At 50.3% G+C, this 23,811-nt stretch overlaps 2 protein-coding genes across 2 annotated transcripts in view; both read left to right on the plus strand.

The window, feature by feature from the left end:
- cacna1fb (calcium channel, voltage-dependent, L type, alpha 1F subunit) overlaps window positions 1-23,173 on the plus strand; it is a 26,800-nt gene extending 3,627 nt beyond the window's left edge. The window contains exons 4-51 of the mRNA XM_076026061.1: window positions 102-241; window positions 2,443-2,594; window positions 2,714-2,878; window positions 3,148-3,344; window positions 3,524-3,627; window positions 3,729-3,880; window positions 4,310-4,384; window positions 4,974-5,055; window positions 5,402-5,428; window positions 5,554-5,714; window positions 5,952-6,177; window positions 6,413-6,620; window positions 7,017-7,137; window positions 8,110-8,185; window positions 8,275-8,353; window positions 8,431-8,491; window positions 8,673-8,775; window positions 9,147-9,276; window positions 9,953-10,012; window positions 10,095-10,201; window positions 10,300-10,387; window positions 10,629-10,736; window positions 10,813-10,865; window positions 10,949-11,095; window positions 11,194-11,395; window positions 11,490-11,648; window positions 14,585-14,695; window positions 14,877-14,960; window positions 15,079-15,207; window positions 15,303-15,368; window positions 15,520-15,611; window positions 15,869-16,028; window positions 16,121-16,248; window positions 16,628-16,724; window positions 16,821-16,923; window positions 17,023-17,124; window positions 17,217-17,350; window positions 17,500-17,643; window positions 17,781-17,841; window positions 18,002-18,239; window positions 18,399-18,506; window positions 18,975-19,105; window positions 19,193-19,305; window positions 19,755-19,971; window positions 20,064-20,126; window positions 20,361-20,461; window positions 20,555-22,035; window positions 22,789-23,173. Of these exons, the coding sequence (XP_075882176.1) occupies window positions 102-241; window positions 2,443-2,594; window positions 2,714-2,878; window positions 3,148-3,344; window positions 3,524-3,627; window positions 3,729-3,880; window positions 4,310-4,384; window positions 4,974-5,055; window positions 5,402-5,428; window positions 5,554-5,714; window positions 5,952-6,177; window positions 6,413-6,620; window positions 7,017-7,137; window positions 8,110-8,185; window positions 8,275-8,353; window positions 8,431-8,491; window positions 8,673-8,775; window positions 9,147-9,276; window positions 9,953-10,012; window positions 10,095-10,201; window positions 10,300-10,387; window positions 10,629-10,736; window positions 10,813-10,865; window positions 10,949-11,095; window positions 11,194-11,395; window positions 11,490-11,648; window positions 14,585-14,695; window positions 14,877-14,960; window positions 15,079-15,207; window positions 15,303-15,368; window positions 15,520-15,611; window positions 15,869-16,028; window positions 16,121-16,248; window positions 16,628-16,724; window positions 16,821-16,923; window positions 17,023-17,124; window positions 17,217-17,350; window positions 17,500-17,643; window positions 17,781-17,841; window positions 18,002-18,239; window positions 18,399-18,506; window positions 18,975-19,105; window positions 19,193-19,305; window positions 19,755-19,971; window positions 20,064-20,126; window positions 20,361-20,461; window positions 20,555-20,827 (5,838 nt within the window). The 3' untranslated portion in view covers window positions 20,828-22,035; window positions 22,789-23,173. The remainder of the gene's footprint in view (window positions 1-101; window positions 242-2,442; window positions 2,595-2,713; window positions 2,879-3,147; window positions 3,345-3,523; window positions 3,628-3,728; window positions 3,881-4,309; window positions 4,385-4,973; window positions 5,056-5,401; window positions 5,429-5,553; window positions 5,715-5,951; window positions 6,178-6,412; window positions 6,621-7,016; window positions 7,138-8,109; window positions 8,186-8,274; window positions 8,354-8,430; window positions 8,492-8,672; window positions 8,776-9,146; window positions 9,277-9,952; window positions 10,013-10,094; window positions 10,202-10,299; window positions 10,388-10,628; window positions 10,737-10,812; window positions 10,866-10,948; window positions 11,096-11,193; window positions 11,396-11,489; window positions 11,649-14,584; window positions 14,696-14,876; window positions 14,961-15,078; window positions 15,208-15,302; window positions 15,369-15,519; window positions 15,612-15,868; window positions 16,029-16,120; window positions 16,249-16,627; window positions 16,725-16,820; window positions 16,924-17,022; window positions 17,125-17,216; window positions 17,351-17,499; window positions 17,644-17,780; window positions 17,842-18,001; window positions 18,240-18,398; window positions 18,507-18,974; window positions 19,106-19,192; window positions 19,306-19,754; window positions 19,972-20,063; window positions 20,127-20,360; window positions 20,462-20,554; window positions 22,036-22,788) is intronic.
- On the plus strand, window positions 12,218-14,213 carry LOC142888459 (homeodomain-interacting protein kinase 2-like). Its single transcript, XM_076026770.1, has one exon. It carries the CDS (start codon window positions 12,395-12,397, stop codon window positions 13,904-13,906), a length of 1,512 nt encoding a protein of 503 aa, XP_075882885.1. The 5' UTR covers window positions 12,218-12,394; the 3' UTR covers window positions 13,907-14,213.
- Window positions 23,174-23,811: the final 638 nt, after the last annotated feature.

Consider the following 23,811-nt stretch of genomic DNA (forward strand, 5'->3'; position numbering starts at 1 on the left):
TTCAATTTGCTGCATCTCACACACTTCTGTCCTCCTGAAGGACAACACAAGGTGAAATATTTTTTTTTTTTTAAATATTCTTCTTCTTCTGTGTGTTGTAGGAACAAGTGGAGTACGTCTTCCTCATCATCTTCACAATTGAGACCTTCCTGAAGATTCTGGCCTACGGCCTGGTGATGCATCCCAGCTCCTACATCCGAAACGGCTGGAACCTGCTGGACTTTGTCATCGTCATTGTCGGGTGAGGAACCAGGTCCCCACTTCTCCTCCTGGTCCCCGGTTCTCCTCCTGGTTTCTGCTTCTCTTCCTGGTCCCCACTTCTCCATCCGGTCCCCACTCCTCCTCCCGGTCCCAACTTCTCCTCCTGGTCCCCACTTCTCCTCATGGTCCCCACATCTCCATCCGGTCCCCACTTCTCCATCCGGTCCCCACTCCTCCTCCTGGTCCCCACTTCTCCTCCCGGTCCTCCTGGTCCCCACTTCTCCATCCGGTCCCCACTCCTCCTCCCGGTCCCCACTTCTCCTCCCGGTCCCCACTTCTCCTCCTGGTCCCCACTTCTCCATCCGGTCCCCACTCCTCCTCCCGGTCCCCACTTCTCCTCCTGGTCCCCACTTCTCCATCCGGTCCCCACTCCTCCATCCGGTCCCCACTTCTCCTCCTGGTCCCCACTTCTCCATCCGGTCCCCACTCCTCCTCCCGGTCCCCACTCCTCCTCCCGGTCCCCACTTCTCCTCCTGGTCCCCACTTCTCCATCCAGTCCCCACTCCTCCTCCCGGTCCCCACTTCTCCTCCTGGTCCCCACTTCTCCTGGTCCCTGGTTCTCCTCTTGGCTTCCCACTTCTCCCCCAGTCCCCGGTTCTCCCGCTGGTCCCCACATCTCCTCCTGGTCCCCGGTTCTCCTCCTGGTTTCTACTTCTCTTCCTGGTCCCCACTTCTCATCCTGGTCCCCACTTCTCCATCCGGTCCCCACTCCTCCTCCTGGTCCCTGGTTCTCCTCTTGGCTTCCCACTTCTCCCCCAGTCCCCGGTTCTCCCGCTGGTCCCCACTTCTCCTCCTGGTCCCTGGCTCTAGTTCTGGTCCCAACTTCTCCTCCACTGCAACTGCTGCAGTAAATGGGATGTGACTGCAGTAAACTCTGCGGCTCGCTGTCCCGTGGTCAGCCCAGGAAGCCCCCCTCACCCCCTCCTCTCCTCCCACTTCCCCTCTCCCCCCCCCCCCATCCCCCCTGCAGCGACGCCACTGTTTATCTCGGTTTAGCGGCTTTCTTTGGGCGGTGAGTCCATGTGACAGGGCGCCGCCATCCACCGCACACTCGGCCTAAAAGGACCCTCGGCCGCCTCCACGCAGTCACGCCACGCTGCGGCTGCTGTTGCTGTTGCTGCTGCTGTTTCCTGGATGTTCTCGTGGTGCCTATGGATCCAAAACCAAAAAAACAAAAATACCTCACAGCTTCACTCCACTGCTGAACTTTTATACTGGGAAATACCGACAGGAAGTGTTACAAAGTCAGCCATGTTTGAAAACAATAATAATAATAATAAGATTAATAATTTATATATACATATATATATATATATATATATATATATATATACATATATATATATATATATATATATATATATACACACACACACATGCACATATACTGTACATATATGTGTTTTTTTGTTAGACACAACATTATTTAGGTGCAAAGGAGAGCAGGAGGTGGAGATCTTTTTAGGGCGGACGGCGCTCTGCTCTGATCTCAGCAGCGCCACCTGCTGCCGAGGTCACAGCAGCAGGTTGCAGCAGGTCGCAGCAGCTCCGCCTCCCACCCCTCATCCCCTCCCCTCCCCTCCGTGTCCTCGCCGCGGGTCAGCGACGTGGCGGCGCCGGGAACCTCGGGGCGGCGGTGATGAAGCCCATCGTCACGGCAACACTGCCCCGGGCCGCGGCCGCGTTCCACTTCTAACCTCACAGTCGTGAGATGATGCAGCAGGGTGGCAGTGGTGGTGGTGGCATGTTTTTTTTTTTTGTTCCTTTTTTTCTTTTTTTTATAATAAATCAGTGCGAGAAAACGGAAAAAAAAACATTTGAATATTCTTTAGAATCAGAACCTTCCAGTCCCACCACTTTGGTTTTGTCGCAGTAAAACAAAAACAAGTAAAAATTTTAGTTAACAACTGAACTTTTCTCAACATTTTTCCTCGCAAACTTGATGATGACCAGTGGCAGTGGCCTGACTCCGGGCTCCTCCTCCTCCACCTGCTCCTTCTCCATCTCCTCCTCATGCTCCACCTCCTCATCTTCCTCCTTCTCCTCCTCCTCCTCTTTGGCTATGTTGGACAGGGATATTGATTTTGATCAGCTACGCAGACGACACCCTGCTGTTAATCTAACATCTTCCTTCTCCTCCTTCTCTTCCTCCTTCTCTTCCTCCTTCTCTTCCACCTCCAGCCTCTTCAGCGTCGTCCTGGAGACGATGACTCACAAATCCGGCGAGCAGGCTACGACTCACCACATGCCTGGGAAGCCTGGAGGTCTGGACGTCAAGGCGCTCAGAGCCTTCAGGGTCCTGCGGCCGCTGCGGCTGGTGTCCGGAGTCCCCAGTGAGTGTGATGTGTGAGTGAGTGAGTGAGTGAGTGAGTGAGTGAGTGAGTGAGTGAGTGAGTGAGTGTTCAGTACCTCATGGCTACAAAAAAACCCTGTGTGTGTGTGTGTGAGTCAGGCCTGCAGATTGTGCTCAACTCCATCATGAAGGCCATGGTGCCTCTGCTCCACATCGCCCTGCTGGTCCTCTTCGTCATCATCATCTACGCCATCATCGGCCTGGAACTCTTCATCGGCCGCATGCACCGCACCTGCTACTACAGCGGAACAGGTGTGTGGGCCCGCGCACACACACACACATACACACGCACGCACGTGCACACGTATGAGAGAGTGAGATGAGAGGTCAAGCCCCCCCCCCCCCGAGTTTATATGGAGATTAAGAGCAATAAAGATCCATTGAATTTTTTTCCCTCCTATTATGAGGTGGGTCACCAAAACACTCCATCCATCTGCTCCTGCTCCAGCCCCTCTGTGAAAATTTTAAAACCCATTGTGGCCCCACCGGTCAAAAAGTTTGCCTACCCCTGTTCTTGATGGATGTCCCACCAGACATCTACGTGGAGGACGACCCGGTGCCGTGTGCCTTCGCCGGCCACGGCCGCCAGTGCAACATCAACGGCTCCGATTGCCGCGGCAGGTGGGACGGTCCCAACGGCGGCATCACCAACTTCGACAACTTCTTCTTCGCCATGTTGACGGTCTTCCAGTGCATCACCATGGAGGGCTGGACCGACGTCCTCTACTGGGTGAGGCTCCACCTGCGCCCTCTGGACCCAGACCTAGGGGGAAGGAAAGAAGGAGTTTAACTGCTGCTCCCTGCCTCCTTCTTCTTCTCTTCTTTCTACTCATCTTCTTCCTCCACCTTCTCCTTCTTCTCTTCCTCCTTTTCCACTTCCTCCTACTCCTCCTCCTCTTCCTCTACCAGATGAACGATGCCATCGGCTTCGAGCTGCCCTGGGTTTACTTCGTCAGCCTGGTGATCTTCGGCTCATTCTTCGTTCTTAACCTGGTTCTTGGTGTCCTCAGCGGGTTGGTGCAACCCAAACACTTCCACACTAAACACAAAACACCTCCAGTTTGTGCAAAAAACAAAAACCCCTGACCGTGAGCCTGATGTTGGGCCACTGCAGAGAGTTCAGCAAGGAGAGGGAGAAGGCCAAGGCCCGAGGAGACTTCCAGAAGCTGCGGGAGAAGCAGCAGATGGAGGAGGACCTGTGTGGCTACATGGACTGGATCACCCAGGCCGAGGACATGGACGAGCTGGACGAGGACGGGAACCCACGTAAGACCCACACACACAGTGTCAGTGGGCGACGACACCCTTCAGTTGGTCTTTGACCTCTGACCTCTTGACAGTTGACGTGTCAGTTTTCTCTGTGCTAATGATGGTGGTAATAATGGAGCGACGCCACTGTGAGGACGGTAGGAGAACTGTCTCTGTCCTGCAGCATCAGTGACCAACCGCCTGTCTGCCTGTCTGTCTCTCTGTCTCTTCTTTTTCTCCTGCCTTTCTTCCTGTCTCTCTTCTTCTCTTCCTGTCTCTCTTCTTCTCTTCATTCTCTCTCCCTGTCTCTCTTTTTGTCTTCCTGTCTCTCTTCCTGCCTGCCTCTCGCTGCCTCTCTCCTTCCCTCTGTCTCACTGACTCCTCCTCCTCTCTTTCTGTCTCTATTTCTGTCTGTCTGTCTGCCTGCCTTGCCTGTCTGTCTGTCAGGTCCGTCTCTGGGCGATCTGTCCGACAAGAAGAGAGGAAAGTTTGGATGGTTCAGTCACTCCAATGACACTCATGGTGAAACTTTCAGTTCTTCATTTTCAACATGAATCCTGCTGTAATCCCTCAGTGTGCGTGTGCGCGCGCGTGTGTGTGTGTGTCTGTGTGTGCGCGTGTGTTCCTCCTGCTTTAGTCTAAATGTAGACAGACTGCCTGTGTCCCTGTTTGATATCTGGGTCTCTGTTCTTATTTCTAACAAGCAGTTTCCTTTAATAATCTCAGAGCGTCACAACCAGTTCATACACACACACACACACAGTATATTTTTCAGGTATCTGTACTTTTACTTAAGTACAGAATGTGAATACTTTTGCAAGCTCCGGCACATCTCCAAACACACGCACGCACACACACACAAACACACACACACACACACAGCAAGACAGCAAAGACAGAATCAACTTTGCCGGTGAAATCAATCAGTAGATTTTGCTGAAGCCACTGTTTCGCCTCACCGTTCTCCTGTAGTCACCATTGAACATCCGACTGGTGAAATCCTTAACGAGATCCTCAGTCACTTTATAATACAAACAAACAAACAAACAGACTCTTAAAAAAAAAGCCACCAGACTCTCAAACCCTGAACTGCTGTGTTTGTGTCCGCCAGCGAGTCTCCCGGCCAGCGAGACGGCCTCGGAGAATACGGTCAACATTGACGAGGAGCACACCAACTGCTGCCAGGCCTGCTGGTGGGCGACACACACACACACACACACACACACACACACACACACACACACACACACACACACACACTGTAACTTAGGGAAAATTGCAATAACCTGCTTCTCTATTTATTGTCATTGACTTTTCTTGTTACATTCGCACTGTGCACTGGGAACCTGCCGTCGCACTGTTGCATTCTGTAAATATATGTAGTTATTATACATCTTTTTTTTTTATTTTATCTCTTTTACTTTATTTACGGTAAAACCATACCTCCCTGATATCATTTTGTTGTATATCTTGTACAATAAAAGCTATCACTCGATCAATCAATCACTCAGTATTGTTGTTTCTGCTGTTTGTTTTCAGTTCCCGGATGATGAAGATCGGCTGCTGGTGAGTTCACGGACCGTCGTACCTCCAGCAGAGAATTTTGTGTTGATTTTGTTTGGTTCTTTATTCTAAACCCCCGCCACCCCACCCCCCTCCTCCCCTCCCTACACCCTCCTACCTGCCACCAGCCGGACGCTGCGGCGGTGGAACCGGGTGTGTCGCAGGAACTGCCGCACCGCCGTCAAGTCCACCACCTTCTACTGGGTGGTTCTGCTGCTGGTCTTCCTCAACACCTCACTCAGCGCCTCCGAGCACTACAACCAGCCCCTGTGGCTGACACAGGTCCAGGGTAGGCACATGCACACACGCACACATACACACATACACACTTATATTGAATTGTTTTTTGGGTTTGTTTTTTTTTGGGGGGGGGGCGGAGGCCGTTTGTGTGACAAACGAGTCAATTAACGGGTCAATTAGTCTTCAGCCGCTTTCACGAGGTCGTGAGTTTGCGACCATGACCAAGCGACTCGTTCCGGGAGGGGGATTCGGTTCGGTACGAACGGCTCCGTCCCTGTGTGCGCAGACATCGCCAACAAGGTGCTGCTGTCGCTCTTCACGGTGGAGATGCTGCTGAAGATGTACAGCCTGGGGCTGGCCCACTACTTCGTGGCCTTCTTCAACCGCTTCGACTGCTTTGTGGTGTGCGGCGGCATCGTGGAGACCATCCTGGTGGAGATGGAGATCATGCCCCCGCTGGGCATCTCCGTGCTGCGCTGCGTCCGCCTGCTGCGTATCTTCAGGGTGACACGGTAAGGAAGGCGAGAGCTGCATGTTTCATATCCAAACTCACTTTCTTCTTTCTCTTTTACTCCTTCGTATATGTCCGTTTTTCACATTGTGTTGAAAGTTTTCAAAACCAACATCCCTGATTTTTTTCGTATTTACTTGAATTTTGTTAAAAGGAACAAAAATGTTGTGAGTGGCAGAAGAAAACTTGACTGTTTATAGTCTGAATGCAAACACTGTCGCTCTCCCTCCTCCCAGCCATTGGAACGCGCTGTCCAACCTGGTGGCGTCGCTGCTCAACTCCATGAAGTCCATCGCCTCGCTGCTGCTGCTGCTCTTCCTCTTCCTCATCATCTTCGCTCTGCTCGGCATGCAGCTGTTTGGCGGCAAGTTCAACTTCGACGAGACGCAGACCAAGCGCAGCACCTTCGACTCCTTCCCGCAGGCGCTGCTCACCTGTTTCCAGGTAACCGCCTGCACTTTTTTTTCTACCGCGCAGAAATGTGTTCTGGCCTCCGGCCTGAAACAGGAAGTCAGTAAATTAAATCCAGATTTAAGTTGCAGGTTTCCGAAGCGTCTCCCGAGCTGCACCGGCACCTGTTAACATTCCGTGAAGGAAGTTAGCTTCATTAGCTCATTAGACCCACAGCTGATTTTTATTAAATAGGTGAAAATGCAACATCGCTTCACCACTAGAGGTCGTAGTTTTGCGCTGCAGAAGGTGGCGCTCTCGCCCTGTTTTTCCGCTAATTGCAGTTTGGGCTACATGTTAGCACAGTCCGTTAGCGCTAGCGTCTGCTTATGTGCAGAGTTGAGCCTCTGAGGGTCCAGTGTGTGTGTGTATGTGTGTGTGTGTGTGCAGATCCTGACAGGTGAGGACTGGAACGTGGTGATGTACGACGGCATCATGGCGTACGGCGGTCCCGTCTTCCCCGGCATGATCGTCTGCGTTTACTTCGTCATCCTCTTCATCTGTGGTAACTGTATCCTTCAGTGACATCACCCGACATCACATGTCAACACCAGACAACAGCCGACAATGTACAACACCTGGCAACAAGCAATAACTAGGGAAGGGCGATAAATCGGCGTTCGCGATATATCGTCAAAAAAATTTACCGCGGTAAGAATATGTGATATTGCGATAATAACGATAAACTCTTGTTGATGATGTGATTACGTGCGCAACGCACTTGCTGCTTGTAGCCGGCAGCTCATGTGTTGCACAACAACAAGCACGGTACCCACCGTGCTCGAGAATCGATCGTGGATTGTCTGCAAAGTGAAAATAAACACCACGGAAAACGATTTGCAAACATCCTGTTTTATTTTTTATTTATTTTCTTTTGGGTCGGCGGACCGGGGATGTTGAGGCAGGAAACGCAAAAATGTTAGCGAACTTTTACTGGCACAACTCCATTTTAGCATGGACCTTTTCAGGCTTTGCGTTCTAAAGTTACTCGAAGCAGACGTTGAACTCTGTCATTTATCCACACCGTCTTTTCAAGAGCGATCTTTCTTTCTGTTTTCTGCGGCGCTTGTTTTTAGTGAGCTACTGCTTCTGCAAACACGCCGTGCTTCAGGCGTTCTTCTTCTTCTTCCGCCTTCAGGGAATAAATAGGTACTACATCGTTTTCAGCGTATCCGTGTAAAAGCGGGGGGGTTTTTTTCGAGCGCGGTTTCAAAAAAATCCCAAAACATGGAGTTGAATTGTTTTATATTTTTTATCGTCACTTTTATCGTTATCACGATAAATGCCAGAAATTATCGTGATAAAACTTTTAGTCCATATCGCCCATCCCTAGCAATAACATCCGACAACAACCAGCAAAAACCTGACTACAACCGACAACGCACAACAACACCTGAGATCCCATGACAACAGACAACACGCACATTCAGGTTCTGCTGGAAAAGGCAGTGCCGTGTTGTTGCAAGTCCTTATGACGCGTCAGACATCCTGCTGAACGTCTTCTTGGCCATTGCTGTGGACAACCTGGCGGGAGGAGACGGCGACGACAAGAAGAAGGAGTGAGTGGATGAGGCAGAGCAGAGTGGCCAGCAGGGAGGCGGAGCCTGCGTCTCCTCATTTCCTCCTTTTTCTGTGCGCGTTTTTCCAGGGAGAAGACGGAGGGAGAGGGGGAGGGCGAGGAGGAGGAGGAGGAGGTGGAGGGCGGAGGAGCCGAACAGGAAGTGAAGGTGAGGACGGAGCCGCGAGTTGGGGCTCTGAGGGCCAGAGTTCCAGTCTCAACTGTCTCACCGTTCTGCTCCTGCAGGTGGACATGGACGAAGACACGGAGTACGAGGAGGAGGAGGAGATTCCCGAAGGAGAGGATGGTCAGTCCAGAGTCTGTTCTGGTGATGATGAAGATGATGATGAAGGCTCTTCATCTCGTCAACTTTTCCTCACCTACATTGTCCCCTTCTTGTCTCTCATTTCTTCTTGCTCTGGGGATTCTGTAACCCATTCTGATTCTCCTGCTCATCCCACTCCTCCTCTTGCACCTGCTCCTCTCAGACGGAGGAGTCCAGTTGAAGATGGCTGACCTGGCCCCTCCCAAAGAAAAGGTCCTACCAATCCCAGAAGGCAGCGCGTTCTTCTGCCTCAGCAAGACAAACCCGTGAGTCCACACTTCACCCGATCCGCCCGACCGAATGTTGTAGGCATTAACATGGAAAACCAACTTTTCATTTGCACGTCCATCTTGGAAAGAGTCCTGAGAAAATTTGGCAAAGGGAAGGAAACCTTTTACATATGACAACGCCTTGGGCCAATCAAACTTTCAGTCCTGATCAAACTGACCAAACGCTTCCAGTCCCTGTCACAGACTGCATAGCTCCGCCTGTTTCTCCTGTGCTTTGGACAAACTTTTCAAGATTGGACTGAGAGAGTTCAGACGTTCTTGGAAGTGTTGAGAGTTTGAACTGGTTTTGAATCGTTGCGAACTGGTGTGGATTTAACTGGACCCGTTCCTCTCTCTCGTGTCTCCAGGATCCGTGTGGCCTGTCACACCCTCATCCACCACCACATCTTCACCAACCTCATCCTGGTCTTCATCATCCTCAGCAGCTGCTCGCTGGCCGCCGAGGACCCAATCAGAGCTCACTCCTTCCGCAACAACGTCAGTCCGAGGGCCACTCCCTCTTTAATGTTTTAGAATGTGGCAGAGAGCACTTGGGAGTCAAAATAAAGGTCAGAGTGAAGGATTTGGGGTCGAAGGTCAGGACACAGGAGGAGAGGACTCGGCTGCGATCTCGCCATCGCCGCCGCCGCCACACCTCTGTGGTTTGAGCCGAGGGGGGCGGGACTTGGGCAGATTACACGGCAGAAGTGGGTCAGTGACTAACCGGGTTAACGAGGGAAACACATGGAGGCACATGGAGAGAGCAAATCACCAGTTTACCGTCTGATCCAGGGACTGCACGGGCGCACACACTCACACATGCACACGTGCGCATGCGCACGCACGCACGCACGCACGCACACTGTGCAGCAGCAGCAGCTGTCTTCATGCAAGACGTAGCAATTAGCAGCAGATGAGGAAGGACAAGACTTTGTTAAGTGTACAATCAGCACACACACACAGAGGATGTTCTCACTACCTTCACCCAACAATGTGTTTTATTTCAAATATTCCAGTAAACACAGTTTTGAAGAGTCATGTAGTGATTCCACTGAATGGGATATAATACCAAACAGATATTTTATTTTTACATTGAAAGACTATTTTATTTTTTAAAAAGTGGACAAATAAAAGTCAACCCTCTGTGACGGTGTGTTCCCGCATGTCGCTGCAGATTCTGGGCTATGCCGACTACGCCTTCACCTCCATCTTTACGGTGGAGATCCTGCTAAAGGTAAGGCAAACGGCGATGATTCTCATTCTTCTTCCTCGTCTTCTTCTTTGCTTGTCTGACTTCCTGTCTCCCCTTCTGTCAGATGACAGTCCACGGAGCCTTCCTCCACCAGGGCTCCTTCTGCAGGAACTGGTTCAACCTGCTGGACCTGCTGGTGGTCAGCGTCTCCCTGGTCTCCTTCTTCCTGCAGTCAGTATTGGAGATGTTCCTTCACCCTCGCCGTGTCATTACAACAGTCACCCAGCAGGGTAGTTAAACTCTTGATGTGTGTGTGTGTGTGTCTGCAGCTCCAGCGCCATCTCCGTGGTCAAGATCCTGCGAGTCCTCCGAGTGCTTCGTCCTCTCAGGGCCATCAACAGAGCCAAAGGGCTGAAGGTACCTCATCCTCAAATCATGTAGATTCTGAGGAAATGGCCAAAAAAGTGCAGCTTTGTGTCGCTGTCACAGCTGTTCTCTGGCTGTAGCTCCGCTCTCTCTCTTCACGGAGGACGCTGATTGGTCCAATTGTTTGACAAAAAATATTGCTCCAACTGGAGTTTTTTGCAACAGATCCGTGAGAATTCTGATTCAAGCGCGGATGCAGTCGCTAATCAAGTCATATGCGTGTGACTTTCAGCACGTGGTCCAGTGTGTGTTTGTGGCCATCAGGACCATCGGAAACATCATGATCGTCACAACGCTGCTGCAGTTCATGTTTGCCTGCATCGGAGTCCAACTCTTCAAGGTAAAAAAAAAAAAGAAAAATAAGATCAAAGCCAGTGATCAGTGGAGGAACTTTGTCTTTGTCGTCTTCTTTTCAGGGCAAATTTTACCGCTGTACCGACGAAGCAAAACACACTCCCGAACAGTGCAAGTAAGTTTCACACACAGCGTCCTTCTAAAAACCCACGGATTCTCAGAGACAACAAGTGTGCGTGTGTGTGTGTGCGTGCGCAGGGGGACCTTCGTGGTGTACAAGGACGGAGACGTGAGCCACCCGATGGTCCGAGAGCGGATCTGGCACAACAGCGACTTCAACTTTGACAACGTACTGATGGGGATGATGGCGCTCTTCACCGTGTCCACCTTCGAGGGTTGGCCTGCGTGAGTGTCTGCAAAAAAAACAAATACAACAAAATTCAAAATGAATGCATTAGCACCGGTTAGCATCCCAACGTCTCTCTGTGTCTGTGGGTGTCCAGCCTTCTGTACAAAGCCATCGACGCTAACGGTGAGAACTCGGGCCCCATCTACAACTACCGGGTGGAGATCTCCATCTTCTTCATCGTCTACATCATCATCATCGCGTTCTTCATGATGAACATCTTTGTGGGCTTCGTCATCATCACCTTCCGGGAGCAGGGGGAGCAGGAGTACAAGAACTGCGAGCTGGACAAGAACCAGGTAAGAGAGCCACCTTGTGGAACTGTTAGCATCCAGAGACGCTAACAACTAATCCTGCGCTCTGTCATGTGTGTGTGTACGTGTGTGCATGCAGCGTCAGTGTGTGGAGTACGCACTCAAGGCTCAGCCACTCAAACTCTACATCCCAAAGAATCCGGTTCAGTACAGGTTCTGGTCCATCATCAACTCCACGGGCTTTGAATACGTCATGTTTGTCCTCATCCTGCTCAACACCGTCACCCTGGCTGTTCAGGTCGGTCTCTCTCACACACGCACACAAACACACATGCATGCACACACATACGCACACACTTGCTTTCATATTCAACAGCAGAAAATGATTACTGGCTTTACAAATCTTTGTGTCTGATTTTAATCTCCGGCCCCTTCAAAATCCTCCAAGAACCTCCAGATTCTCCAAAACACACCAGGCCCCTTCAGGCCCTCCAAACTCTTTGACATTACAAAATCCTCCAAGACATTCAAGGTCTGGTGGGGACGCAAAATGGCTACTTCCTTAAAAGTCTTTCCGTCCGTTAGTATAAAATAAATATTATTAATGCATATTATTGTCTGTATTATCAGTCAATATTTATCTGAGTATTATCGAGTCTTGTTAGCAATGTAACACATGGGGCCTTTCAGTTTTTCGCTCATCATTTTGCACATCTCACATAAAAAGCAACAATAGGTGCATTCATTTGTTTACCATGTCGATTGTAGCTAACAAGATGGCAGCATTAAAGTTTTGTAACACCTGATAAAAGACAAGATTAAAGCAATGAATGAAAGACACAGAACAACCGAAACGCATGCTGATCGATTTGAGAGTAACCGGCAGATCCGTCCACTCCACCTGGTGTCTGTGTGGATGAATGGCTGGAGGTGGCAGCAACACAGTGCTGCTATCAAATGGAGGAAAGAAGAAAAGCGCTCAAGAAAAAAAAAACACACACTTAGCTTGTCCCATATTCAGATGGGGCTTAAAAACATTAACTCATGCAGTCAGAAATGGACCACACATCAGCGGGCGACATCAACTTCCAGGAACTGGCTGAGCTTAACGTACACGTCGGGGATTTTCTTGGAGACAGCCACGAGGTGATCAGCATCATCGGCGAGGGTGGCTTCGGCTTTGTCACCATGTGCCGGAATTCAAAGTCGGGCGACTTGGAGGCCATCAAGATCAGCAAGAACGAGCCAAAAATAATCCAGCAGACCAATCAGGAGATCACCATCCTGAGGCAGCTGCAGTGCCTGGATCCCGACATGTGCCACATCGTGCGGTGGAAGGAGTTTTTCTTTCATGGCAAGAACATTTGCCTGAACTTTGAGCTCCTGGATGAAAGCCTGTTTGACTTCATTGTGAACAGAGAGAAGGGTCTCTCAGCAGCGGAGGCCAGGACCGTCCTCCACCAAACCACCACGGCTCTTCGCCACCTGCACTCCATCGGTATCATCCACGCCGATATCAAACCAGACAACGTCATGATGGTCAATTGTGGCCAGCAGGCCATGAGGGTAAAGCTCATCGACTTCGGCCTTGCCTACCCAATTGGCGGCAAGCCAGGTATCTCAGTTCAGACAATTGGGTATCGGGCACCTGAAGTCATGCTGGAGATTCCTTTTAACGAGGCTATAGATGTTTGGTCTCTGGGCGTATTGGCGGCAGAGGCAGTCACCGTGTGCAACCTCTACTACGCCCGAGAAGACTACGATGTCCTGAGCCTCATCATAGAGTATCTGGGCCACCCAGCAGATGAGTTACTGGACCTTGGCAAGAGCACAGAGCATTTCTTCTGCCGGCAAAGCAACAGCAAGCAGCGTTGGAGATTCAAGACGTTCGATGAGTTTGATGGGGACACGGATCGGTCTGATGAGATCAGGAGCTACAGCATCGACGACATACCCAATATGATGGAGGAAGGTCCCGTCGTGGACGTGCTCCTGTTGGTGGACCTGATTAAGAAGACACTGCAGCTAATACCGAAGGATCGGCCCACACCATTGGAGGTTCTGCAGCACCCATTCTTTGTCCAGAGCCACGCTCCCCAAAAGTCTTTGCAGACGGCTGAAGTCAAGCAGGATCCCGAAAAGGTCAAAAGACTCGAGAATGTTCCTGACACAGTCATCACCCTGACAACCTCCCTGACCACTGCAGACATCCAGCTGGAGGTAAACACCCAGAGTGATGGTGGCTCCATGGCTACCAGATCAGAGGAGGGCACTGGCAAAGTCCCCCTGGTGGCGGCCACTGCTGAAAACCAACTCTGCTTCAGCGGTATTGTCCAATGGCTTGGAGACAGCGTCCAGCACATCCTTCCCTGCCTCTCCAGCCAGACGTCCGACAGCGACGCAGAGGCAGGGGCAGAAGACACCAGCCAATCAGTGGACAGTTCTACCGAGGCATCCAGCAGCATGCCTGACCTCAGAGAGTCGTCCCCTTTGAAGATCCTGTCCGAGGGCTTGGAGGCACTTAGTGCTGCTCTGTCCTGCCTCCGACTCATGTGACAATCAGCGTCAGTCAGCTGGTGACTGACTTCCTGCTTTTTGGTTGGAATCCCGTTGGTGATTAATATACCACAAGGGTGATATTCGTGTTCTTCTACGTCTTATTAGTGATGATCACTACAGGGATTAGAGTCTTTGGTGGAAACACCTTGAGACAACAGAGGGACATGAAACTCCACATAGAAGAATCCTGGATCTGGACTGGAACTCAGGACCTTCTTGCTGCACACAAAACTGTGCTAAAAGCCGAGCGACCCAAACGTTTCCACTATGAAAGATGCATCAATAAACCAAAACTAGAACCGAAGGTGTCTCGTGTCAATTTGAGGGTTAGGGGATAGAGGCAAGGAGTATTGTCAAATCAGAAGCAAGTATGGGCAGGTCTTTACTCCACTGGATTGCAGGAAAAAAACAAATGCATCCCCTGACTGAGATACACATGTTCTTCAGAGGAGTCCATGTCTTAGATTGCTGAAAGTTTAGTGTCTTACTGATTATACATTAAATTACTGCATCTGCAAAAAGGAAAATAATCCAACATTACTCCCATCAGTAGCGCCACCCACCATAATCTTGAAACCCACCCAGCTGTCACATTGCCTGCTATCGTCTTGAACTGAAGCTCTGCCTCCTCCTCCCTCCTTTATCAGCTGACACACTGTCTTTTGTGTGCCACAGCACTACGAGCAGTCCAAGACCTTCAGCGACGTCATGGACCTCCTCAACATGGTCTTCACGGGACTCTTCACCTTTGAGATGCTGTTGAAACTGCTCGCTCTCCGGCCCAGGGTTAGTGAACCAAGCACCCGCCCATGGCAATAATGACCGACGCAGTTGAATACAGTGGATAGCAACATTGTAATGGGCGGTCAAATGCTATGGTTCCCTGTTCAGACGTATTGGTTGCACCTCGTAATTCATTCGTGCTTCGGGGTTGGCCTGTTCAATCTGTTTCCTGTCTGCCCTGCAGCATTACTTCATCGACGCCTGGAACTCCTTTGACGCCCTGATCGTCGTTGGTAGCGTTGTTGACATCGTGGTCACCGAGTTCAGTGTAAGTCCTCCCTCCGCAGCTTCGGATTGGCTGACGGTGACTTTGCTTAAAGAGTTGTTTTTTTTACGATACAAACGGACAAACAGGTTTAAAACCTTGATTCTGGCTTTTCCCGCAGAGCGGCGAGGACAGCTCCCGCGTCTCCATCACCTTCTTCCGTCTCTTCCGAGTCATGCGATTGGTCAAGCTGCTGAGTAAAGGGGAGGGCATTCGGACACTGCTGTGGACCTTCATCAAGTCACTCCAGGTCAGGGGGGCAGGGTCTAACAGGGAGGGGGCAATGGGTGGGGCCATGTTTTCAAACCACATGCTTTTGGCTTAAACTCCTCACCCCACTCTCAGGCGCTGCCCTATGTCGCTCTGCTCATCGCCATGATCTTCTTCATCTACGCCGTCATTGGGATGCAGGTGAGCTGCAGGACAGAGGGTCATGCAGGGGGCGCAAACAAGGAAAAGATTCCACGGTGCTCCTTATTGGACCGGTATATTTTGTTATTAGTATTTTATGATTTGTGTGTGTGTGCGTGTGTCTGTTTGTTCTGTTGTGTGTATGTGACAGACGTTTGGGAAGATAGCCATGCAGGACTACACTCAGATCAACAGGAACAACAACTTCCAAACATTTCCTCAGGCCGTTCTCCTCCTCTTCAGGTCAGGTGCTCCTCCTCCTCATCCATTTACTCCTCCTCTGCCTCCTATCTGTCCTCCTACTCCTCTTCTTTCTCCTTTTTCTCCTTCTCATACTCAGTGCAGCTCATGATAAAGCCGAACGTGAGATGACTTGCAGTACAATAATGAATCTCGGTTTGCAGCTACAGAAAGAAAACAGACAGCAGTTATGCTGTGTTGGGTAGAAAATAAACATATTACTTTTTTGTGTGTGTGTGCGTGCGTATGCATACACGCAGGTGTGCCACAGGTGAGGCGTGGCAGGAGATCATGCTGGCCAGTCTTCCGGGGAAGCGCTGCGACCCAGAGTCGGACTGCGAGCCGGGGGAGGAGTTTAGCTGTGGCAGCAACTTTGCCATCGTTTACTTCATCAGCTTCTTCATGTTGTGCGCTTTTCTGGTATGAGAGACAATGAAAAAGGACCATCATGCGTCTAAACTGGCTGAAACTATCTTTACAAAAAATTGTTTTACTTTTTTGTGCTTCCTTAGATCATCAACCTGTTTGTTGCTGTCATCATGGACAACTTTGACTATCTGACACGCGATTGGTCGATTCTGGGCCCGCATCATCTGGACGAGTTCAAGCGGATCTGGTCTGAGTACGATCCAGAAGCCAAGTACGTCTTCACCTTTGTTCCCTGGGACTGCACAGAATCATTGGTCCAGATAGCGTAGCCTGGCCTAGCCAAGCCTATCTGAGGCTAGTCAATCAAAGCAAAGCCAAACCTATCTGAGCTTAGCATAACCAAGCTATAGCTAGCCCAGCCTATCCTATCCCAACCTAGCACAACCCTGCCTACTCTGACCTAACCTAGACTAGCTAAGGCAGGCAAAACCCAACCAAGCTGAACCTATAGCCTAGCCTAACCGAGCCAAGCCTTGCTTAGCCCAGCCTAGCCTAGTTTGAAAACCTTACCCCATCTAGTCTAGTGTTTTTAGCCACTGTTGACCTACGGTAAACCCGTGGCCGTCACTGAGATCTTCTTTCTGTGTCAGAGGTCGTATCAAACACCTGGACGTCGTGGCTCTGCTCCGGAGGATCCAACCTCCTCTGGGTTTTGGGAAGCTCTGTCCTCACAGAGTGGCCTGTAAGGTAAGAAGATCCACCAACCAGCCAACAGGCTGCCGGCACCTGCTTCTGGCTCTGGAAGGCCGATGTGCTGTAACAGGATGTGTTGGTGTCTCCCAGCGCCTGGTGGCCATGAACATGCCACTCAACAGCGACGGGATGGTGACCTTCAACGCCACGCTCTTCGCCCTGGTCCGCACTGCCCTCAAGATCAAGACTGATGGTATCATGATCAGTTTCTTGGGTGATCGCACTCTGACATGATGACATTCTCCTGTTCTAGCCGTTAACACAGGCCCCGTCCACTGTGTGTTGCCACCAGGTAATCCTGACCAGGAGAACGAGGAGTTGCGGGCGATCATCAAGAAGATCTGGAAGAGGATGAAACCCAAACTGCTGGACGAAGTCATACCGCCGCATGAAGGTGCTGCAACCGCAATAAGTCACAGGTTGTCCCTCAGCCAGAGGCGGGAAAAAGTACTCAGCTGCCTGTGTTCTGTATTGTGTGTCTCTCAGAGGAGGAAGTGACGGTTGGGAAGTTCTACGCCACGTTCCTGATCCAGGATTACTTCAGGAAGTTCAGGAAGAGGAAGGAGAAGGGAGACCTGACAGGGGAGACGGGGGAAGCCACCAACCCGTCTGCAATTCAGGTCTGTCCATCCATCTGTGCCTCCGTCTGTGGTTTAGGACGTTGTCTGAAGGTGGCGCTGCTGCTCATCAGTATGTGTGTATGTGTGTGTGTGTGTGTGTGTATGTGTGTGTGTGTGTGTGTGTGTGTGTGTGTGTGTGTGTGTGTCAGCTGTGTAAGGCCGGTCTCAAGACTCTGCAGGATCTGGGTCCAGAGATGCGTCTGGCTCTGAACGAGGACCTGGATGAGGAGGAAGAGGAGGAGGAGGAAGCCATCCTGGATGAGGAAGGGCTAGAGGAGGACGCCGTGTACAAGGTTTGATCTTTTTACATATTTTATATATATATATATATACTGTATAAATTCAATCAACTTTATTCAGTGCGCCCGGGCCAACCAATCAGAGAGAACGTCGACGTCATGCGTGAAGATTTATTTTTCATTCTCTGCAGGGCGAAAACGGTTTTGGACCAGAGAGAGACAGACGAGGCTCCACCTTGACCACGCCCACAGGTAAAACTTCACATCATGTGATGTTGCCATGTTCACCCAAACAGCGGTTTCAACAAACAGTAGCGAACGTGCTAGAAAGAACAACAGTGAAGCACTGATCCTGTTTTTCTTGTTTGTTGTTGTTTTTTTTGGAGCTGATGTTTCACCTCGCTGCCCGCAGGTCCCGGCGGCGTGATCGGTGAGGGCGGCGTGTCCAATGGTGGCCTCATCCACCGGGTGGGCTCGCTCACCAAGATGCCAAACGGCAGCGACCACGACGAGCACCACCGCCGCGGCGACAGCGTCAGGTCCTCCGTTAACCACCACCACCCCCAGCACCACCACGGCCGCCACCCCTCGGTGAGGAACGGCACGCTGGACCACGGCCACAAGAGGCCATCCTACCACAAATACACAAGGTGTGTTGGTTTTTTTTTTCTGTTACCCCAAATCCACTTGTGGAATTGTGTTGTCCTTAAGCTGAAAAAAACAATCAGAAAAGATTCCATCGCAAGGTGTCGGCTGAGCTCTCTGTGAGTCACCTCTCGGCCAATTAAGCTGCGTCTTTGGTTCTGTAGGCGGGGCTCCAGGGAGCGCCACTGGAGGAACGGAGACGTTGAGGCGTACAACGAGCAGAACTACTACAGCAGAGAGGAAGACAATGACAGCATCACCTCCAGAGACAGGTGACAGCAGCTTTGCCGAGCCCAGGGTGGGAGAACTTTTTGACTGGTGGGGCCACATGGGGGTACTAAAAATTTGACAGAGGAGCAGGAGCAGATGGATAGAGTGTTTTGGTGACCCACCTCATAGGAGAAATAAATATATAATGGGACACATGGAAAACATGTGCTTTAATATCTATTGAAAATGAAAAAGTGTTGCAACAAAATATGTCTTTGAAGCCCCACGGTATTTAGCACTTCACTGAAATTACTATTAAATTACTGAAAAGAATAATTAAATACTGTTATTCTATGACTTACTTCCTATTAATAATAATAATAATTTCTTCAAGTTTGGCTGGCCGGATTAAAAAGCTTCAGGGGCCCTCGGGCCCTAGTTTGTCCATGCCTGGCATAGCCAGCGCTAGTCTCTTCATCTAGCCAGTGTTAGCCTCTGTGGTCAATTAAAAGCTCTCGTTGTGTCGACAGACATTACCCCGACGAGCCGCCCATGTACAGGGACCACTACGATGGCCATGGCCCTTACGGCGGCTACGGCAACGGCAACAACGAGGGCCGGAGGACGACTCGGAGAAGGCTGCTTCCTGCCACGCCCACCGGTGAGAGGATGTCCCATCACCATCTTCTCGCTGTGACATCGTCCCTGCTGACCGCCAGGTCGTCTTTGTCTCCTTGTCACCAACAAGGTCGGAAACCATCGTTCAACATCCAGTGTCTGAGGCGGCAAGGCAGCAGCGACGACCTGCCGATACCCGGGACGTACCACCACACCTCGCCTCCACGACATCCCCGCGCACAGGTACACACACACACACACACACACACACACACACATGAGAGACTGAGATGAGTCGTGACGTCCCTCCCTACTTTATATCGAAAGATCCATTTATAAAGATCCATTAAAATTTTGAGAAATGTTTTTTCCATTGATATTCATTAATTAGAATGTATAAATTGATATTTATAAATTATTGATGATTCGAAAAAATATTGTTTTGGGAAAAAAATTGAATCTTTTTTTTACCCGTTATTATTGGTCATTATTGGTAGATTAACTGACCCAAAAACAATTGTTGCGTGGAGCCCCAATATTTTGTTGCTGAAAAAACATCTGATGTATTTTTCCGATCAGAAGCATGATGACTTTAAAACGCTGTAGTTGCATTGCATTTACGGTCAAAGTGTATCAGAAATACAGCGAGAGGGCGGAGCAGGAAGTAACCTCAGCATCGACTCCTCCCACAGCCGACCTACAACAGCTACGAGACGCGGCAGTCGGCCGCCCGCTCCTCGGCGGCGACCACGGCGTCCTGGGCCAACCCGTGTCCGCGGCGAGGCCGCCTCCTCTACGCTCCTCTCATCCTGGTGGAGGAGGAAGAGGGCGGTCAGCCCTGGAGCGGGGGAGGAGGAGGAGGAGGAGGAGTAGGAGGAGGAGAGGGCAAGAAGGACGGCGCCGGGAGAGGTAGCAGGCCAATCACGGCAAGGGCGGCGCTCATCCTGTAAAACTAGACTCGGAAAAATGACTCCTGGTGTTGTTCACTGTGTGTCCTCTAGGGGTCAGTGTGACAGGTGCAGCACCCAGACCGGCCTGGTACGGAGGCCCCGCAGGGCCAGCAGGTAAAGCAGCCCACAACCCACAACCACAAGAAGAATAACTCTCTGGGTTTTGTTTTGTTATTGGCGTTTGGTGTCTGAATGAATGAATACTTTACGGGCTGCATATGGCTCCCAGGCCGTAGTTTGCCCACCCCTGGCAGTAGACTGAAGCCGATTTTTATTTTTGCCTATCCTGTATCAGGTCATGTGACCTCATCTCATCGGTCATCTCTTTCTTTTTCTTTCCTGCCACAGCTCCGCCTCCGTACCGGGCGTACACCACCCTCCGGGTCCCCTCGCAGCTCGGCGCGCAACTCACCGAGAAGCGCGGCTCCGCTGACAGCCTAGTGGAAGCGGTGCGGAGCCCCGATTGGCTACTGATGCCGTCAGGTGAATGATGATCCCACTGTATCTGCTGACTCCGCCCCCTTCTTTTTCTCCCCCACCAGGTTCTGATCTCGGAGGGCCTCGGCTTGTACGCGCGGGACCCCAAGTTTGTGGCGTTTGCCAAGCGAGAGATCGCCGACGCGTGTCACATGACGGTGGACGAGATGGAGTCAGCGGCCAACGACCTGCTGGGGGCGCCGGGGAGCCACGGCAGTCTCCTTGGCAACACGGCGGCGGCCGACCCCGCTGCGCTCTACAGCGATGAGGAGCCAATCAGGGCGGGCCGCGACGAGGACGAGCTGGCGGACGAGATGAGCTGCGTGACGTCGTTCTGACGGGCCCGAGGGCTCCCGTCCAATCAGGGCAGAGCACGGGATCTGTGACAGTTGACTGACAGCGCTTTGGGCCAATCAGAGTGCAGAGGGCTGGGTGAGGGAGCGGGTTCCAATGCTGAAATGTTGGTGTAGTTTTGCCCAGAGAGGTGAAAGGTCATTAAGGAAATGTTCAAAAAGGGAAGGGTTGGGAGGAGTCCAGAAGAGGGGGCGGGGCCAAAAAGACGAAGGACTTTTTTTGACGCACAAAAAAAACGAGTGACAGACGGCCGCCAGCTCGTTACCGTGGCAACGCATCTAAAACTGTACAGCCTCACTTTACCCATGATGCATTGAAGGGAATATTTTGCATGTCGTGTTGTCATTTTATACTTTTGTATTAGCGAATGGTTCCGCAAAAAGAAACAAATAGCACATTTTGTAGCAAAGTGCGGAACTGGAAACAGGACGACGCATTTTCTGTCCAGCAGTGTGTAGCAGGTGAACGGTCACTAGAGGGCCGTCGACGACACGTCATTTTGTAAAGCGCTTCATTCTGCTGCCGCGGAAACTGAAGTCGCAGCACAACAACAGCATGAAGCAGCTGATTCAGATGAACAAAAATTTCATTAAATCAAATCTGGAGGGTTTTCAAAGTTTCACCCACCTGCTTCAACAACACGAGGAAACTACAGGCTTTTCTGAGAGAAGCTGCCAGAAGAATGACAAAACTTTCTCATTTTTGTGTCTACGAGCAGAAAACCAGCCGCCAAGACGTTTTTTATTGGACTGAAAGAGCGAAGACGAGTGTTTATTCACTGTGTTCATCTTTTTTTTTTCTTCTTTTTTTTTTTTTTGATGTTTGATATTTTTTATCAATCGTGACAGAACTCGATTTTTTGGTTTGTTTTTCCCTTTTGGGTGTAAATGTCTAGTTTTGAATTTCCGTGTTTCCGTCATCATCCTCCCGGACGTTTGGACTCTTTTCCAGCAGTTAAGGGCTTCTCGCTTCCAAACCACCCAGGAGAAACTCCCAGCAACAGGTGTTCCCTGTGACATCACAGATGTTTACCAGTGACATCAAAGGTGTTCCCAGTGACATCACAGGATGATCCCGGTGACGTCACAGGTGTTTGGCTCCGCCTCAAACCTCCGCTGACCTCAAATAAACGCTCCAATCACGTTTGACTCTGGAATCTCCTTTTACTTGTCTCTGCAACTGCTCCGGCTGGGTCATTTCTAGGGTCAGTGCATATAGATGAGATAAAGATAATTTCTACATGCACGACAGCCATGTAAACATAACAAAAACAAACAATGGAATTGTTTTTCCAACCAGTCTGACAACACAAAAGGCCACAGTGATAAAAAAAAAATAAATATATATATATATATACAGTCAGCTCTGTCCCATCTGGTCACAGAGGGAAAGGATTTGCAATTAGCCTAAATCATGTTTCACAACGCCTCAAGATGGCAGCACATGACCACAGCCAAAGCCAACCTTTGGTTTCCATGTTTGCCTGCGTACAACTATCTACGGAAACCCTGTATCTCACTAGGAACCTCACCGTCATCGCTTTTTGTTTTACCCACCAATGCTGACGTCCATACAGCTTGGAGCTGAGCTAAGAGCTAGCAACACTGAGTCTCGCAAGGGCAGGCCGTTGACTCAACATTGTTATTCAAACACTAATAAAAACAATTCCCAACACTAATTGCATTTTTGTTAAACAATGTATCACCCATGTTTAATTATTTAATTTCATCCATCTTTCCATCTTAAAAAACAAATTTAAAAAAACTGGCCATTTTGGTAATGCTAATGTAGCCCGTTTACCCTCAATATACATAGATAGGAGCCTCAGTTACATTTGGGTTGAGTTCTATATAGGGCTCCTGATTCCATTTCGCTGCTTGGGTTCGTGGGGACCTAAAACTCAGCGGTCACTTCACTGACAAGGAAAGCAGAAAATGAAAACTAGTGAATAACTTTTATGTGGTCATCCAGAGAAGCTCGGGGCTGTCTGCCCATGCAGGAGGTAGCGGTAGCAGGAGAGCAAACTCACAAAGGAGATTGAGGGAATATCCCACGTTGCCAGTGGAGCCCTGACCGTCCAGGATGGCTCAGAACGCTCTCTGGTAGTCCTTCACTTCAAGGTCGGCAAACGTCCCAGGGTAGGCGAAGCAAATGTGGCTAACCGGGTTAGCTAACAGCAGCTGGCAGCCCATTCACTGCTAATTACGCTCGCTTCCTACGTTGCCGTTGGGCAGACATTTTAAGTTGTGTCTCACACTGAAAGGTCCTTGCTGATTGACTTGTCGTAAACCCCAGACAACAATCACAAAGCACACTTTTCAACTTTTCCTCCACAATTCTTTTTCTTCTTCTTCTTCGTCCTATTATGCCAACAAATGCGCACCAATTGTTCACAAAACCTACGAGACTACGTTATACCACACCAGGGGAAACAATGCATTTGAAATTTATCACAAATACTTATGCGCATCTGTAGATGGGCAACATGGGCCGGACCACAAGCTTGACTGAAGCGAACCGATTCATGAACTTGATCATTCACCGACAGAGTTGCAGCGGTAGAGACGGTCCACTAGGGTCTTGGCGCCCTCTGCAGGCTGCCTATTGTCACTGCAAAGAGGGGCGCTCAGACCCGGACTGACCTGCTGCAACATCTGGAAGGCTCGTTGAGTTTCCTCTACTTGTGGGGGTTCACATGCGGCGAGAGGGAGGTCAAGGGTCACCCCATACATATATAGGTGGATAGGATTGGCGAGGATGGGGGGGGGGGGGGGGGATTGGAAGGGGGGTGGGGGGATTTGTCAGTCGATTGCATAGAATTTCATTTCATTTACATTTACTTTGTGAACAAAAACAAACCATTAATTTAATCATAATATGGGGGGGAAACAGCTGTCCGTAGTTCATGTGTTTGTTTCCACCCCAGCGCACAATCCAATCTCTGGCATATCGGCGAGATTTAGACGAC

The sequence above is a fragment of the Nelusetta ayraudi genome, unplaced genomic scaffold, assembly GCF_046127955.1.
Source record: "Nelusetta ayraudi isolate G7.1 ecotype Tasmania unplaced genomic scaffold, CSIRO-AGI_Nayr_v1 ptg000019l, whole genome shotgun sequence".
NCBI lineage: Eukaryota > Metazoa > Chordata > Actinopteri > Tetraodontiformes > Monacanthidae > Nelusetta > Nelusetta ayraudi.

Excerpts from the sequence above, each read along its gene's own strand:
- LOC142888459 (XM_076026770.1), top strand. The coding sequence starts at position 12,395 with ATGCAGTCAGAAATGGACCACACATCAGCGGGCGACATCAACTTCCAG.